Source organism: Perna viridis, chromosome 5 (assembly GCF_037379345.1).
Source record: "Perna viridis isolate PV_CMFRI_1.1 ecotype Kerala chromosome 5, ASM3737934v1, whole genome shotgun sequence".
NCBI classification, from domain to species: Eukaryota; Metazoa; Mollusca; class Bivalvia; order Mytilida; family Mytilidae; genus Perna; species Perna viridis.
The window spans coordinates 38,108,579-38,126,409 of record NC_142449.1 but is presented as its reverse complement, the minus strand read 5'-3'; the positions used below and the strand labels follow the sequence as shown (position 1 = coordinate 38,126,409).

Genomic DNA, 17,831 nt, shown 5'->3' with positions numbered 1-17,831 from the left:
CTTTAATGAAAAAACACAAATGATATAATTTATGAATTAAAATCTTTGAAATTACCATGTCATAAGACATATATACATCAATGTCTATATTTTATATTCCTATGCTTCATTTAAGTGTTAGAAATGTCTCTAGAATAGCGTTGATAAATCATTCATTTCACAATTTTTATTTTTTTACAGTTCTTCCTAACAATCATGCAGAGTATTACAGAGTAATCAAGGGAAACAAGGTTATAGTGGTAATCAAAAGAATGTAATCCAGGGACAAAATACATCATATGTCATAGTTTAATAAGTAGACATTAAAGACACCGTTTTAAATATAACATTACGTCTTAAGTTTGCAGTTAGTCTAAGTATAAATATTTTTACAGCTGAAATTCAGTAACTTGTAACGACATGTGAATGAAGATTCTACTGTAGAAAGTACAATGAAAATATCCTAGAAAATAAAAAAAAATATATCCTCCAAAGATACAGCATTCCTTGGAAAACGAATAGTGTAGGAACTGTTTAAACGATATATTAATTCTTCCTAATATTTGAAGATTTAATTACCCTTGTACGTCCCCTGTATGACGTTTAGTACAAACCACATTCAGAAGTCGAATTACTATACCGTGATGTATGTCACGACCTCCTGTCCTTTTCTGGACATGTGACGGCACTAACCTGGTTTGAATTGTTTACCCATATTTGTTGATTTAAATCTGTATGCGTGTATAAAATAGACTTTTCGTATTTGATTTTACAAATTATGACAATGGATGTCAGGAAGTGACGAGGGATGACATAATATATACGTATGATTTAGGAGAAACTTTTAACTGAAAATATATAAATTAAACAATTTGTCAACGAGATAATCCATATAAAGCGGATGTATTATATAAAGACAGCAGGAATACTACTTAGTGGATTGCCGACTTTATATTAAGTATACTACAGCAGCGTATTAGAGACATAAGGATACTAGTATATTTTTTTATATTATTAAAATCGAAGTTAAGACTTTTTAAAAATATTCGTACGTTTTTGGCATGCTTTCATACTATTTTTTAGCTATAAATACATGTGCCCTAAACAGGTGGACTCACGACTTAAATCTGCTCAAAGCAGTTTGTATCTGTTAAAAAAACATTCGTATAGGCTAAAAACCACTAATTCCACTTTCCATAGGCTTCTATGCTAATTTCACAATATTCAATGGCTTCTCTGGACTTTACCTTAACTTTAACCTGCAGAGGACTATATATCAGCATGATTCTACATATGTCAGCTCACAATCCTCAGAATGGCATGTGGGGTTAGCAGACTTGCAGTGCAGTACTGGTCACCGGAAGTGAAGGGTCTATAAATAGCATGGGAAATCCCAGTGTATTCACAAGATAGGGGTATATTTAAAAATCATTATGGAGATTAGGCTTCACATCACAAGAAGCAAAATGCACCTATAAAATGTACAGAAATGTTTTTCCTTTCAGAAACTGTTTAAATTTTTTAAATAAGATGAGAACTTTTTTCACAGCACTATGAGGAACAGGGGTAATTTTTGCGTAGGACTATTTTTGCGTACGTTCCGAATGCTCATTGGTTGAATTGGTGGTCTGTAACCTATACGTATTTATTAGACGGTTGTTTTATTGTACTGCGAGCTGATGAGCTTTTTGGTTAGGGTTAAGGTTAAATTCAAGTTTTGTAATGCCATTAGCTTTGTCGAAAAGAAATATCTACTTCTCATCTCATCTACAAGACTACGACTCCAACAGAAACATGCATTAGCATGTCTCGGAATGCTGTCCACATGTTTCAAACAGAATCATCAGTTTTGATTAGCTTGCATATACGCGCTTGGTGTCTGTTTGTGTACAAGTATTGTCTAGCCCTGCACATATATTTATTTTTAGTTTTTGTCCTGCTATTTTTTCTTAATGTATATTTGATTAGTTTGTTTTTTGTTTGGTTTTTGTTTTCATTGCTTTGTCCATCTATTTTGTGGTTTTACTTTTCACTGTAACCCAATCTTCCAGAGCAGCCAAATAATAGAATAACAAGAAAAGATCACTGATTTGGAGTTGGTACTTTCATCGCATTTCAATGAAACGTAACCATTGTGTTAGTGGGACTGTATGGATTTACAAGAAAAACTCTATGTAAAAAAGTTTTATTCACATGTACATTTTATAGCCATTAATTTCTGTTTACAAGCAGACAAACAAAATCGAAAGTTTAAGAACAAACAAAGCTATATATATATAATTTATGGAAATAACACCGCTTTTGCATATGGATAAGGGCATGTTATATTTGGGCTAAAACAATACCATAACAATATGCAAGTTTGAACCACAAACATTTGATATTACCATCCATTGTTAGTCTAACCCATTAAATCACGAGACCCTGTGGTGTTATTATAGATTAATACATGGCTTTCAAAATATTATTGTAATTAACCCGATACAGTGATGTCGGCTCAGAGAGCTTTGTAACCCGACTGCCGATATCAATCGATGGCAATATTGTAAAGACCATATATTAATCTATAGTTACACCTTTTAGTTTAAATTTTAAAGAAATATCATAATATATTCAATAACATATGTCTATTCTTTTGTTTTGTTCATAGTGTCAACAATTTAAAGGCTAGAGTTGCTTACTCATGCAACATTATATTAACCTGAACTTTACTATGATTACCATTCGCCATCGTCGAGACCGTGTTTTAAATTCTAAATACTTCAATGGAACCATTTTCTGAGTTTACACATTGCATTCTAAACACTGGAACCATTTTCTTGCGTTTACATTTTGCTATCGTACTTATCCTCCATTAGTATACAGATGAAAAGTCAAACCAAACTGTGTGATGTGTTTGGTGGAATGTTGACTTTATTGTATATCTAATAATTGCATGACTGTATTTTTGCATCTGGCTTTCAATTTTGTATTTGCCTATTTACAATTCAAAATAAAATAACGCCATCTTAATTTGGCCCCTCACACCACTCCTATATCGTTTAATAATAACTAGCATTAAAATCCCCATACATGAGTTTTGTAAGTGTAAAGAAAAAGCTGTTTAATTTCATAGAAATTCTGAGATTTCTACTTCAACTGACAGAGGCTTTTTAAATGTATTTTTGTTTGGTTCGGAACAAAAAAGCCGAATTGTTCTAGATTTTCTAATATTATTCATTAAACAAGCAACTATATGCTGTGACAGGGAATGCTGCATTTAAATCTAAAATGTTCGAACTGTGATTGGGAAGCATCTGGAATGGGTTTAACTCGTCTGAATATTCGGCACAAGTATCATAGTCTCGTGTATAGCCAATGAATCGGGTCTCGTTCTTACCACGGTTAGAATGATACTCTGGGGGAGAGGAGTGAAGGTATGGAATTTCACATGTCAGACGTTCTCTAACATATGGTGATTCGAATGAGTCCTCCTCTTCAATCAAATATCTGTTTGATCGAAGTAAAAGTCTAAAGTCAAATTTGTACGTATAGCGTTTCCCGGCTACTTTTGTTAGAAACATTTTATCATAGTAGTATCTCAATGCCCTGCTGAGTTTATCATAGTTCATGTTTGGTTTGTTTTTACGTTTTCCCCATCGGCGTGCAACTTCTTCAGGATTGACCATTCGGAATTCACCCAGGCATCCCTCCCATCTAATGCATGACGAATTTTTCGAGTCTGTCAATAGTTCCAGTAAAAATTGCCATAGTTGTACCTGGCCACCACCTTAAGTAGGCAAAAGTTAAAAACTGTATTTATTATCATAATTCTAAAACTTCAAACTTTTGTCGAAATGATAAACATAGTTATATCAATTGCTATTTCATTGAGAAGTTTTCAGTTATCTTGATTGATTGGTTTAGTAGTAAACACCAGCTATTCTATGAGAACTAAGCTTAAATGTAATAAAATTGATCACATTAGATTTTTTTAGACATTATAAACATCAAATATAAAAATTTTCAAGCTTTTAATGTTAAAGACAAATTTGTGTGGTTACTGCCTTCAGATGAACACTTTTTTAGATCAGTTATATTCACTCATAACATAATTAGATGAAGAGAAAAAAAATGTTAGCAGTTTAATCAAATTTGTAGTGGCCTTGTTATGGTATTTCGTTTTTTTTATATTGTATCCTAGTATTTTTATGTAGTACTGTATCATGTGTCATAACTTGTATTTTATACAACAAGAATAGAAATGGTGAAAAAGTCAAAGAGACAACAACTGCACCCCGATAAAAAATGTCAGAATATATATATATATATATATATATATATATATATAATATATATAAGGGTCTGAAAAATTCGCAACGATGTTAGAACTGTCAAATTTACGAAGCAAATTTTTGGTCGTTCCCTCCGCGGGACTCGAACTCGTACTGCTGTGACATCACCACCGGCACAGCGGTCTAGACTACTCAGCCAGCTAGGCTATATAAAAATATAGCTTTCGCTGGCCGGTATATGTAACATGTGTATGCTTAAATAATTTTCCCTTTTTTATGTCTTAATGTAATTAGATTTGCTGTTTGATGTTCAGCTACATTGAGGCACAAAATGCAAATAAAGCATTCTTCTCTATCCTCTATGAACAATGCTCACAAAAAAAAGTGATACCACCTGCTCCCCTATCTGATAATACACCTCTTGGCCAATGATATTGAAATTTAATAGTGCTCAAGATCATTATAAGAACTACCAATGTATCAAATTTCATCAAAAGCCATGCATTGAAGGATGGTGACTAAGAGATAGGTGTCCAATATTTTTCAAAAATTTCATGCTTTACTGTGGACCCCCAAAAATGTCAGATCAAAATCTGTTTAGTGATGTCACAGGAGTTGCGAATAAGAGAAACCCTCCGCATACTACAGAAGTAGGGACAGTAAAAATAGTAGACGGAAGGTCGGATACACCTATCACTATATACCCCACTGTGCATCCGGGGTATTCATATTTGTAATCTTCATTACCTATGTTTATCAATTTATATACAATGCATAGTGACAAAGTCAAGTCAATTTTTCAAATACCTGCTAGCAAGGCTGCCAATTTCTGTAGATGCACTTTTGTTTCAACGTCATCAGTATGTTTCGTGGTATCTGTAATTTAATACAGCGTAACAGTTCTTTATTACCAGATTATCATGTGTCGCACAATTAGAAATACGTGTAAGTCTTCATAATTTCACTATACATATTTAACTTGTACCAAGGTCATAATATTCATTTATGGTTTAACATAACCTTATCTAGCCGTAACAGTGGAGTAAAATAGCTGCCTACAAAAAGGAATAGTGTTTGGAGTACATGTACGTGTAATGTTTTAACATAATACGATTTTGAATACTAGTCAGCCTGTTGACATGCAAATTATGTGAAAGACTATTGCAATATTGAAATTGAAGCATACCTGAGGACATGAATTGTTTGTCCGAGCAAATACACTCCATGATATCGCTCAAAATACTGGACGATTGGTCACTGGCACTGGCGTCATTGAAGGCTCCGCCATTATTAGAAAGTTGACGTTGCATGTGTTCTTCATAGGTTGGTGGCGTCTTCCTATTGTTTAACATAATGACAATATGATTCGCATTTACATCGACTTGACAAGATGGCTTAGTGGGAATGTTACAAAACTCTGCTGCTCTTACTGTCTGGCATGTCATTTCGTCTGAAAGGCCAAATGAAACTATTTTTTATACAATGTATTTACGAAACCACGCATTGGAATATCCAAATATCTAATTTTAACGATAGATTAATTAGTACAACTGGAGTGCAACTTTTAAAAAGAGGTTGCGTGTTATGGGGTACTTATATAAGTTACTAGTACAAGAATAAAAAAGGGCATCTAGCGAAAATCTATTGCAAATAACATAACTGTACTTGTTGAAGTTCACCTGTTTCTAGAAATACTAAACCAAGTCTCTTTACCAGTCTTGAAAGATGTATAATAACATATAATAATGAGAAACATTAAGCTCTCGGTTCCTTAATAATATATCTCAAATGATATATCGTAGAGTAATACAAAGCAACTATATTTATTTTGCACTTTAGTTATTCAAGATCAAGCTTTCGTGTATGCTATTCTGTGCACCATTTAAATGAAAATAAATGTTGTGAATGTACCATAAATTTGTAAAACTTTTAAATTATATTTGACCTTACATCTGAACTGGCTTTTCCGACTTTTTTAACCATTTCTTGAAGAAATCATGATATATACAAAAAGAAAAATAGTATATACAGCTGAGACCTAGATATTAGAAACTCTTGACACCTGCATTTTATTTGCGTCATTTAACTTCAATATATCGTATTATTTTATTCCATGGTAAAAATCTATTTCATTATCTTTTAAAAACCACAAAAGTTTAAAAAGATATGATAAACTGTTTGCGGTCTTTGTCGTGTACGAACATCCGGAGCCACCCATATCAAATGGACTTTTTAGGTTATTTTCATTTTCTTTGTCTTCAAAGTTCAAAAATAGAATATTAGGGAATCCTTTGTTTGGATTTCCCCAAGTCTTTTCAGTGCAAACTTTGTCAATAGAGCTGTTTTACTGAGAGGTCACATATAGAGAGTTTGCATATACGTTGACTTGTACACGTTTGGCCTTGCAACCGTTATTAATACTGTTAAGTTCTGAAATCCTGATTTGTACTAAAACATAGTTTTTTGGTATAATTAAATTAGCAAACTGAATGTGTGTAAGTTGTTTACTATTTGTTTACTTCGTGTATTTGTTTGGGGCATTAGAGTATTTTGAGTGCCATTGAAACAGAACAACTCGCACATTTATACATACGTCAATAATACAAAGGCTAGTATCGAAATTAATATATTGTAAGATAACAAAAAACAGAAAGTTTCGTCCACAAATGCATCAACCAGCGTGCAGCAAAACTGCAGGCCTAATCGACGAATTCTTATTGGCCGAGAGGAGGATAAAACATTGTTTTAGAATAATAATGTTAAATATCTAATTGGTTTCACAGTGAAACAGAAAAATAAAAAGACCAAGAACTCGAATTTGCCCGGACAATGACATATACCATATGATTTTTTGTATTATCTTACCTATGATATACCGTTATAGAAATTGAGATTATAATAAACAAATACGTGTACAAAGAATAATTCCAATTTTCAAGAATTGATGTTTTTTATAAATGGATTTGTTACTGTCATAATGTTTTCAAACCTGCTGCAAACAATGTTATTTTGTTTGTTTTTAGTGTTTTGTTTTGTTTGTTTTATTGGTTTGTGTGTTTGTATTTTTTACTGTATCAGATAAATGCGATATGTATAATCAAATTATTTCTAAATGTTTGGTGCAGGTATCGGTTGTATTCATATATTTATCTAAATGTTGCAACATGAGACTTTATTTGAATTCTTTGTTCTGATGTTTGAATTATACACAGAAATTTTGTCATTTATATAATTTCTACAATTGTTTTGTTCTTGTATTTCAAAGAAACTTTATTAAAGAATAATCGAAAGAATGTAATCCAGGGACAAAGACCACACATGGAAAATAGATATACACAACAAAGAACATGAAGTAACTAAAATCATACATACAAAGTAACAAAAGCAAATAAGCAACTCGGACTCCACTAAAAACTGGGAGTATGGACTAGGTGCACCGGCGGGGTAAGCGTCCTCTGCTTTTCTAGAAACACCCGCCGAGTTGCTCATAAAAAGTCAAGTCCGGGGTAGACGAAAGAGGAAATGAAAACTATGACACGTTGAATAAATCAGTTTTCATGGCACCGATGGATACACCATAACGATCCATGAATTCATGATGACAACCATAAAACTTCTGTGGTGATGACTTCAATCTTGCAGCAACACAACCCTGTTCCAGAAGCCTATTTGTTAGAATTCTACCGCGATACAAAAATTCTGCGTAGTTTCGGCAAGCTCTGGCATAACGTATGAGTTGTGATATGAACACTCCATACGCAGGTGCTGAAGGGATGTTGCCACTGATGAAAGGAAAGTTGACAATTCTGAATGAAAATTCAACGTTTAACTATGATTATTTAACAGCAAACTATACGTAGCAAGGTCTGTTCAAAATTTAAAACCAGTGTTTGCTTATATACAAAACGATTCATCCATTGAAAAGTTTTGAGGTACTACTATTTGGATAAAAAATCATGTGTTTTTGAAGAATTTGTTTTGTATCAATTCAGCTTTCATTCAATCTACTGTTATCTGTTAATTTTACATTCAAGCTGTTTCTATAGAGAATCAGACAAGTACGTCATTAAGGTACTTCCAAAAAAATATAACCCTTAAATGCAAAAATGAAACGAATCCGATCAGAATAACTATTCTATGCTTGGATATTAACTTTGTATTATCTATTTTTATAATAGTTTTACTTACTTTTGAATTCTTTTTTTTATTATTGCTACAGTTAATAAAATATCAATAGTATAATTTCTTTATAGCACAATGCTGCAAACTAAGATAAAGGCATAATTTTCTGGTTGAAATAATCTTAAAGCCATGCATCTTGTATCTAACAATACACTAAAAAGGCAAACAAAATATTGCACCTATATATTTATATAGGTTCAGTTGTATGTATAAAGTGGCGATTCTTCTAATCGTTTCAACAGCACAGAATTACAATTTAAAGTTTAATTTTCCTGTTTTTTCACTTTTTTATTAAAAATTTTTTTTTTATTGTTTTTCAATTTTTAGTTAGACTGATAATAGAAATCAAAAGACAGTGTAATATCATTGGCAATATCTTTTCTAGTATAGTTTAATAAATGTATCCATTACAAAAAACGTATAATTGTATTAACTGTTGAAATATAAGTAAGTTTGGAATTCTAATTGCCCAATGGCACATTCTTGTAATTTAACGGATACATGTATTTCGATTTTCATTATAACTCGTACAGATACTTCCAATCTTTAAGGTAGAAATAATGTTTGATAAATTTCAACCTGTTTCCGTCAGTCAATATATTTAGTGTATTAGTATATAAAACAAAATAAACCAATAAAATATACAGAGGGGAAAAAGTAAAAAACGATAAACATCTTTAAATACAACAACCCCACCAGGGTGAAAATATCAACCCAAAGCCACCCGGCCACTGGTCTTGAATGAACGACGAGGAAACCCTAACACCATAGATCAGGCTGCAGCTGGCCCCAAAACATCATCATACACATCTATACTACTGAAGGGAGGGACCGATTTCTTTAAGCAGCAGCTCCTCTGAAACTATACAAGGCCGAATATATTTGTGATATGGATTTAAATGTAGTGTTGTGTACTTCCTAAATTTTTTTTTCTACGGAAAACGCGAATTTTTGAGAAAATATCCAAATTCGGAGACCGTCATTGGTCTGTGTGTTATAATACGCTTTCGCGTATGCTCAATCGACGTATTGCTCGGATCATGGATTTGTGCATTGTGTTATAACCATTTATTGTAAATGTGTTTGAACGAATAAATGTTTGTATTTGAATTTGTGTACATGTGTTACGCGACTACTGTAAGCTCATTAGTTTGCTTAATTAAACGACTTCCACCATTTTTCTGAGGTGCAAAACTCTCCAGACATGGAAAGGCGTAGAAATAATCTTTCCCCCTTCTATGTGTAACTGTAAACATATGCACCCGAAGTCCGGATTCCTCCCCCTTTTTATGTGTAAACTGGCATGACTGGTAAACCTCCTATCCGTTGTTTCGAGTAAAATAATGAATTATTTAAACTTTAAGAATTTATTATGCACAATTTAACTGGATGGAGCAGTACTTTCAGAAAATTAAAGGGTATTGAACCCAGCTCCCGCTTCCCTCCCACCCTCCACCAAAAACAAAACAAAAACGAAAACGACAGGATCATCAATCACAATCAAACAGGAAATGACATTTTCACACATTTAGAATGTGTCGAAGTAAACTTTTCCCCTTTTTATGTGTAAAAACACCTGCACCCGAAGTCCGCGGATAAACCTCCCCCCATTTTCTGTGTTAAAGCACCTGCACCTAAAGACAATGCCAGAGTCCGGACCCTTCCTCCTTTTCACGCGTAAACCCTCTACCCATTGTTTGGAGAAAGTTATTCAAAATTCATGATTTTACATGACCAACTATACATGTATGTGGCATCCGACGTTCGAAACTTTAGTCCAATTACTGTTCTTCCATATTTGGATCCTGTGTTAGAAAATTAATACTTAATTGATAACATTGTTTATCAGGAAGTATTGCACAACTAATATGGACGTTTTCTGTCGTGTAGCAATGAATATTAAAACTGGGAAAATGCACATAAGGTACGGATATCAATATACAAGAACAAATCATACAGTAAACAACAAAAAACACTCCAAACAAACAAATCCAACAGCAAAACACTATCGTCATGATTCAAAGAAAGAAAGACACAGACGTCAATCAGGTATACTGCTTAAAAATATAGCATCAAATTTGAAACGTTTATACCATACTTGTAGTTGTCTTCCTTTTATTACATTGTATGATTGTTCGAGCAAAATACACAGTTCGGATAGTGTGAATGAAGCCTAAACTTTTTATGCATAAAAATTCAGTTGAGTGGCCGTCTGTCTACCCGTTCGTTTTCTAGCGTTTTCCATTTCAAAAAAAAAACTTTTTATAGTTGTTAAGCATAAAAATACTTGCAAGTTCAATTTTGAACTAGATAAAAAAATATTTTTGAGTTAACAAAAGACCATTTTGATAACTTACTTGAAAGCATTATTGGACGTAATTATTTGATAATCAACAGGAAATTATGCAGAATAATACTAGAACAAAGTGCCAGAAAGTCCCCTTTTGACATTTTTCGCTAATTCAAACATTAAAAATTACGAGCGAACAACTCCTAGTTTGGGAGTTGATCATGTATTTGTATATACATATAAAAGGGTGGTTACGGAGTGAATGTGCGTCTGAAAAAAAACACGATACATTGAAATTAACCGGTATCAAGGAACAGGGCTTTAATGCCTCTTATGCGTCTTGATGTTGTATGAGGATCTTAAACAATGAAATAACACCTCAAAGCAGACCGAAAAGCCCCCCTACAGCGTGCACATAAGCAGAATTCTTGCTAAAATAAAAATCAATGTTACTCTCTTGCTGCCCACTGGCCATGGGATAACCAGCCAATAGCACCAGGAGTACAGGTAGAGACTGCTTATCTTGAATTAATCGATCGCTGCAAAAATACGTCATTGACGCAACGCATGTCTTGAGCAGTCAGATTGTTTATTGCAAGTATATTCTAATGGATTTTTTTTTCTCAACGGGCCATCGCAACTTTTAAAGTCTTCACGTTGCGTTTGTTGGTGTCGCCATCGTCGTCGTAAAATATCAGCTTCTCCCATCCTCCTGGGTCAAATTAAACCTGGGACCAATAAAAAAGCTTCTTAGTTCCAAATTAAACCATTTTTTCCAGGAAAGTTCATTGGCATGAGGATATGAAACTTTGCTTAGGGACGCACCATTTAACTTCCGGGGTGGTTTTTTCTTTGGTTGTTAAAAATATTTTGATCGTGACTTTGGACAAAAGATGATTTGGTAAGGAAGGGTTAAAAAGTAAGTAATGCGTATAAAAAAAAAGAATTCGCTTACATGCGTTAGAAAAGTGCATTTGCAAAAACAAAACCAGTTCTGAGTCAAAAAGGAAAACCAAGTCTCTGTGAAAGGTTAATGGTCATCTCCTCTTAAACCACTAAAACAACCTGAACAAAACTATACACCATTGATGTATGGTAGATGATCGTAGATCCTTTACAACTATTACCCATTTTGTTGGGATCCGTCAAATTAGTACTGTGTTTAGAACTAATTGTTACTAAAATATTTTAAAAAAACCAAATCTTTAGGTAATACCCTAAACATCGTCCAGTATAATGGGACTTTGATGTACTATTAATGTGAATATTTACTGTAGCAAATAGACTTAATTGTAGTAACACTTGAGATACTACAAAGAAGATGTTAAAGAAGTCATTTGATGTTATGTCTTTTATTTTGAAGTTGTCTGTTTTGTAATGTTCAATTGAACTTTCATTTCTTGTATTGAAAGTAAAACAAAATGTCTTCCTGTCGAATGCTTTAAATTGATACTTTTGCAGGGTATATTGGTTTTAGTAAATACATATGTGGTTTTGTAACCATCATTAATGTCTACCAACAGTACCATAAAACGGTACTGTATTTAAAGATGCTCTTCAATTCAGAATTATACAATATATAATTTTATTTTTTTTGCCATAGTCAATATATCTTTGCGAGCAGTAGAGACGAAGCAATTCTGTATTTTTATCCAGAATAAATCATTTTATACATAACACTAATAAAGTTTTCCATAAACAATTAATTAGATTAATATTGATTTAATAATATAGCTATACTATAGAAATGCCCTTTAAACAAAATATCTTAAGTTGTACCGTAAGACTTGATGATATTTCTTATTCTGAAGATAATTTCAATAACACAGCCTATGTTATGAGCCTACACATTTATAATGTATAATATGAATGTTCATATCAAGAGATGTGTTCAATGTTAGCAAATAAGTTTACAATTTTCAAAGTGATGACTGAGTACGTATTTAAAAAAACTTAACAGCTTCTATAAGTTCTGTAAATATACTACGCAAAAGCGTTACGATTTTGTCGAAATATATAGTGTTCTTTTACAAATAAGACCCTAAGTGTAGTATGAACTCCGTAGAGATTTTATTGATGAAGTTATTTATTCCAAAGGTGTGTTTTTAGATGAGTTCATCCTGACATTGCCATTTGTTATACGGACTTTCCTTTTTGATTACTGTCTAGATTTTAGTTCATTATTTTTTTGTTAATAACCTACATTCTACATAGATATATTTAATGCTTTATTGATCTTAGTTCCCTCTTTAACTGTAATTTCCCTTCGAAATAATTAATATTATTACGCGAAAACGTACATATGATTTTCAAAGTATTCAAATGAAGAAGATGCTTATCCTTCATGTACTTTTAATAAAATGTCCACGTACCATGTATAATGTGTTATTCATTAAAATATTAAAAGACTTATGATATTTTCATTTGTATTTTTTTTTTCAAAATAGCGTGTTGTATTTCCTCCTTCGATACCACATACAAATTCCTGAGGAAATGCAAACTTACAAGTGAAGATTTTCTGTTATATTTTGTGAAATGTTTAAATTATTATTTATATTATGCTTTTATCAAAAATATTATACGGGTTAATGGTTAATATCGTTGTTATATCAAATAAATAAAAATGCATTATGTTAAGGCAAAAACCATTTGATTATAGAGGGGCGCTCTGGAATTTTTTTTTTTTGCAAACGAGTTTTGTTTCACATTTTTGGTGAACAAAAAAAATTAACTGACTGCAAACAATATAAACCATTAACTCGTTTTTAATATACTTAGGATGTCTTTATTACGTCCCAACTTGAGACATGTCTGAGATAGCTTCGAGACACAATCTAACATTGTCGTAACTCCATCCTGAAGTTGGTCTTAGGACATATCTTAACTTATGATGACTCCGAGAACACGACTTGGGACAAAGACGAATCCTAAGATAGTCATAGGACACGTCTTATCTGTAAGATAACTTCAAGAAACCCACCAGTGTTTTCTTAATTTAGTTTTGACTTTTATTGCTTGCATTGTTTTTATTATTTCATTAAGTTTTTCGTATTTGCATTTTTTTAAACAGTCATGTAATTTTTACCTTACCGTTTCTACAGGAAAAGAAACATTTCTGGTGAAACGCAACAAGTGCACCGTCGTATAACCGTCATAAAAATAGTGAAAACTTAGAGATCATCAGTAACTGTAAACACACTTTCAAGTAAGCTTTGATAGGCCTGACAAACAAATGTAATAAAATCCATGGTGACAGAACGATGACACATCTTCAAAATAAATTTAAATTACGACACAAAGACACATAAATGACCAATATTATTGACATTAGGGCGAAATAATTCATTTCTAAATAAATATCATGCTACAGACGCAGTAGACAACTTGGAAAAAGTGGCCAATCAAGCGAAATTGTCAAAATGAGATTAACGCAGCGAAAATATAAAAAAAAACATGCGCCACTTATTTTTTTTTTAATTTTAAATTTGATCTTGAAAAAAATTAATTCGAAGATTTGAAAAGAAATAAAATATATATCTTTGTGAACGCACTAGCACGATAGCTAGACGTTTCCAAATGATAGAGAAAAAAAATGAGTTTATTGAAAATATTAACATTTATTATAGCCGGGCCTGCGAAAGGATTTTAACATACCTCGAATATAAGACATATTTTTAAAGCATTTTATTGAATTTAGTATAGACTAAAACTCAAAATAAAATCTGACCGTTTCGTTGGCACCTAAAGTTTCTATAACAAAGAGTTTTATGTCAGCAAAGAATGTCTTATAAACTCAAATACTTAAATTGTAACTCGCGTTCATATCATTTTACGATGTTAACTTTTCTACAAATCTAGATATTTTGTGACTTCAACGGAAAAAGTTTTTGATGAAAAATAAATTAAAGGCAAATAGCGATAACATAATGAGTTGTGGAATAAAATAATTCGTATTTGCTATTTTATCATGAAAGAAATATTCTTTTCCAAAATTATTTTTAGCACGAGTGCATTAAACTACATGAAATAGCGCAAATTACAGTTGCCGTCAACTTTGTGCGCGACGTCCATCTCTTTGCAAACCATAATATCATTTTGTTTTACTTAATATCATAGTTCGTTATCTTTTTTATCTGTATCAACATTCAACTTTAGTAAAGAGTCAATGCTTATTGTTTACAAAAAATAGAAAGTTAATTTCCTTCTTAAAAAAACCTGTAAATCATAAAAAAAAGAATAAAGCTGCTTACCTAAGCCTGTAGGACATGTTAAAAGTTGATCAAGGTTTCATTAGTATTTAACTGGTGAGGTCATTACTTCGGATTTTTTTTGTATCTGTTTAAATGTTGACTCACACTTTTTCGGTATATCCCAAAATGATATCATATTGGAGGCTCGTTTTGGGTAATTTATTTAAATTCACTTAAATAACTGCACAAGAATATATGCTTCCTAAGAAAAAATATTATCAATGTACCTAATAGATGAATGAGAAAATATCAACTATCATGTTTAAGTTAAAAAAATCTTTTCAATATGGGAAGTTCTTACTGGTATGTTCTCCGCTCCTATCTCAATACTATATATTCTTACAATAAAAAATAAAACGTTTAAACTTATATTTTTCCTATAATACTTAAACGCTACCATTATGTGGAGGATCAGCTAACATTCTCATATTTCTTATGGTCAAGATGAGTGGATGTTTTACAGTGCCAGTATCGAACACGGTTTTGTGGTTTCAGAGTGAATCATCCCCTGCTTTTTTAACCTCGACCCGTTTGTCATTTAATAAAGGAATACGTGTACCCTTACTTTGAATATCAAATGTAATTGGCTGTAATTAAAACTGATTCTATTTGATAATTATTTACATGATTAAATAGTCATTTGATTGTCATGTAAAGCTATCATGCTATGTTTCGTATTTCTATATAATATTTAATGTATATGTTAATAGAATTTAATTAATTCATAAATTTATTTCCAAAAAAGTTATGCTATAAGAACTGTCGTAATAAAAAAAACAAAAGCTTGTCTGATATTTAAAACATATAGATTATTCGTTCTATTAAATCCAATATTTGGACAATTTTATAGTTTTGTTAATAAGATAAAATGTACAAGAAATTTATTTCTTGTTTCTGCACAATCTTATCGCATTCGATTTATTAATGAGAAAATAAAAATGTTATTCTTTTTCTCGTTATGCCTGAGACGATTAACCGTGTAGCGCAATTAATTCGTGTACCATTTTCTTATGCTGTTGAAATAATGTTTAATGCTTGATTTCGCTTCCACGGCTATCTCTCTCTTTGAATAGACACGTGTTTGAGATGCCACTATGTTTCCAATATGATAAAATGAACCTAATGATGAATCATAAATGCAATGAAAAAAAAAATAATAACACTCACACATAAAAAATCTGTAAGAGTAAATTATTCTTTAACACACGCACGAGTCAACTCTTTTTGAAATAAATCGCTTCAAATTAACGGATTTGTTAATATGACAAAAGTTTACAAACGTAACTATCTTGAATACGTCATAAATATACAAATAAACAGTAGTTCTGACGGCCATATTATAAAATGTATACCTCCTTACATACGCGAATCTTTCTGAACCTTAACGAATAATCAGTTTGTTGTCATTCGCAAGCATAGGTACTTAACTTGTTGGCATTCGTGATAAAAAAAACATTCGCAGACATTTGTATCAATTCGCGAAAAGAGATGATAAAGCGAAACACAGTCAATCTTGATATTGTGGAAATTAGGATGCTGTGATGCATAACAACATACAACTGTTTTAAATTTAAATAAGTCAAAATTTACAATGATTTGAAATTATCATTTTTTTTTGTATTAAATGCCGTTCAAAATACAAAATAAACAAAAACCCGTCATGATAACGTTTTTTTGTTAAACAGTACCAAATTTTTAATACATTTTAAGTCCAAACCAACTATTTTCTATATTTTGATTTAATCAAATGTTAACTTTTCACAACATAAAAAGTAAAAAAAAATAAATAATACCCAATACCACTTGCCACTTTAATTGCATTAACTGAAATAAATTTCATGATATATGTACTATAACACGAAAGCGAAATAATCATTTATAAAATTATATGCTCAACAAAAACATTTAAAAATAACACTACTTTTCATATTTTTTGTCAAATAAACAAAACCGAAATGAGTAATTTATAATGTTTTGTTAACACAAAACAGATATCGACACAATGTCCATTTCTAGGGATATTAAGTAATTTGTCAGTAATATGATTGATATTTATAAGTCTATTTCAATTTAGTTTTCATTTAAAGCTACATGTAAGACTAATCAAATTTTCATTTTTGCTAATTTTCTAGGTTTTCTCCATGCACTTCCAGACAGTTTTATTTTCGCTTTTTGTCTTCGCGGGTACAAAAGCATACAAATCGTATATGTACTATCCCTTACTTAGTATCATGTAGTAAAACATAAATGTGTGTTTTAAGACCTTCAATCAAAGGACACATAAATGAAAAAGCGGATTCTAAAGTTCTGACAGATTATTTTACTTACAATTTTACATAGATGATTGATCATTATCCTATGTAACGTCATAAATGAATGCGGCACACACTCTTACTTCTCAAGCAAAAACAAAAACCACTTGTATTATCTAAATTTATATGTAATATAAAGTTCAAGTGTATTTACCAACACGGCAGTTTGTACTGGGTGACTTTTCTTTGTCTAAACGTTCAAACAAGGAGTGATACCGAAAATACAGAATGTACTTTACCTTTCTACTACAAGTTTTTGTCAATACTTCGTATTTTATATTATATTTTCTAACTTTGAAGAATCTAAATCTTATTCGGAATATCCTTTTTTTAAATTGTGAATAATAAAACTTTTGGTAAATTATGCTTGTTCTGAATGGTCTATCTGCTCAGTGTAACCACATTTAATTGTACTTTAAGGTTCGTCTTGTGGTTTTCAATTGGGTGAGTCAATTCAGCACGCATAAAATTGTACTATGTCAAATATTGAATTGTATGGTGTTAATTCGTAGATTAAATCACCCATAAGACATACCCTGATGTC

General features: G+C 31.6%; 1 protein-coding gene across 3 annotated transcripts; it reads right to left on the bottom strand.

The window, feature by feature from the left end:
* Window positions 1-2,148: 2,148 nt before the first annotated feature.
* LOC148617402 (uncharacterized) lies at window positions 2,149-17,656 on the bottom strand. 3 transcript variants are annotated; one of them, XM_088584996.1, is made up of 4 exons: window positions 17,527-17,656; window positions 5,440-5,703; window positions 5,061-5,129; window positions 2,149-3,748 (listed from the first exon to the last, which is right to left on the bottom strand). In XM_088584996.1, exons 2-4 carry the CDS (start codon window positions 5,696-5,698, stop codon window positions 3,192-3,194), a joined length of 885 nt encoding a protein of 294 aa, XP_088441122.1. In that variant the 5' UTR covers window positions 5,699-5,703; window positions 17,527-17,656; the 3' UTR covers window positions 2,149-3,191. The 3 variants fall into 3 exon arrangements, with proteins under 3 accessions (XP_088441122.1, XP_088441120.1, XP_088441121.1); XM_088584994.1 differs by lacking the exon at window positions 17,527-17,656 and adding an exon at window positions 17,304-17,464; XM_088584995.1 differs by lacking the exon at window positions 17,527-17,656 and adding an exon at window positions 14,976-15,074.
* Window positions 17,657-17,831: the final 175 nt, after the last annotated feature.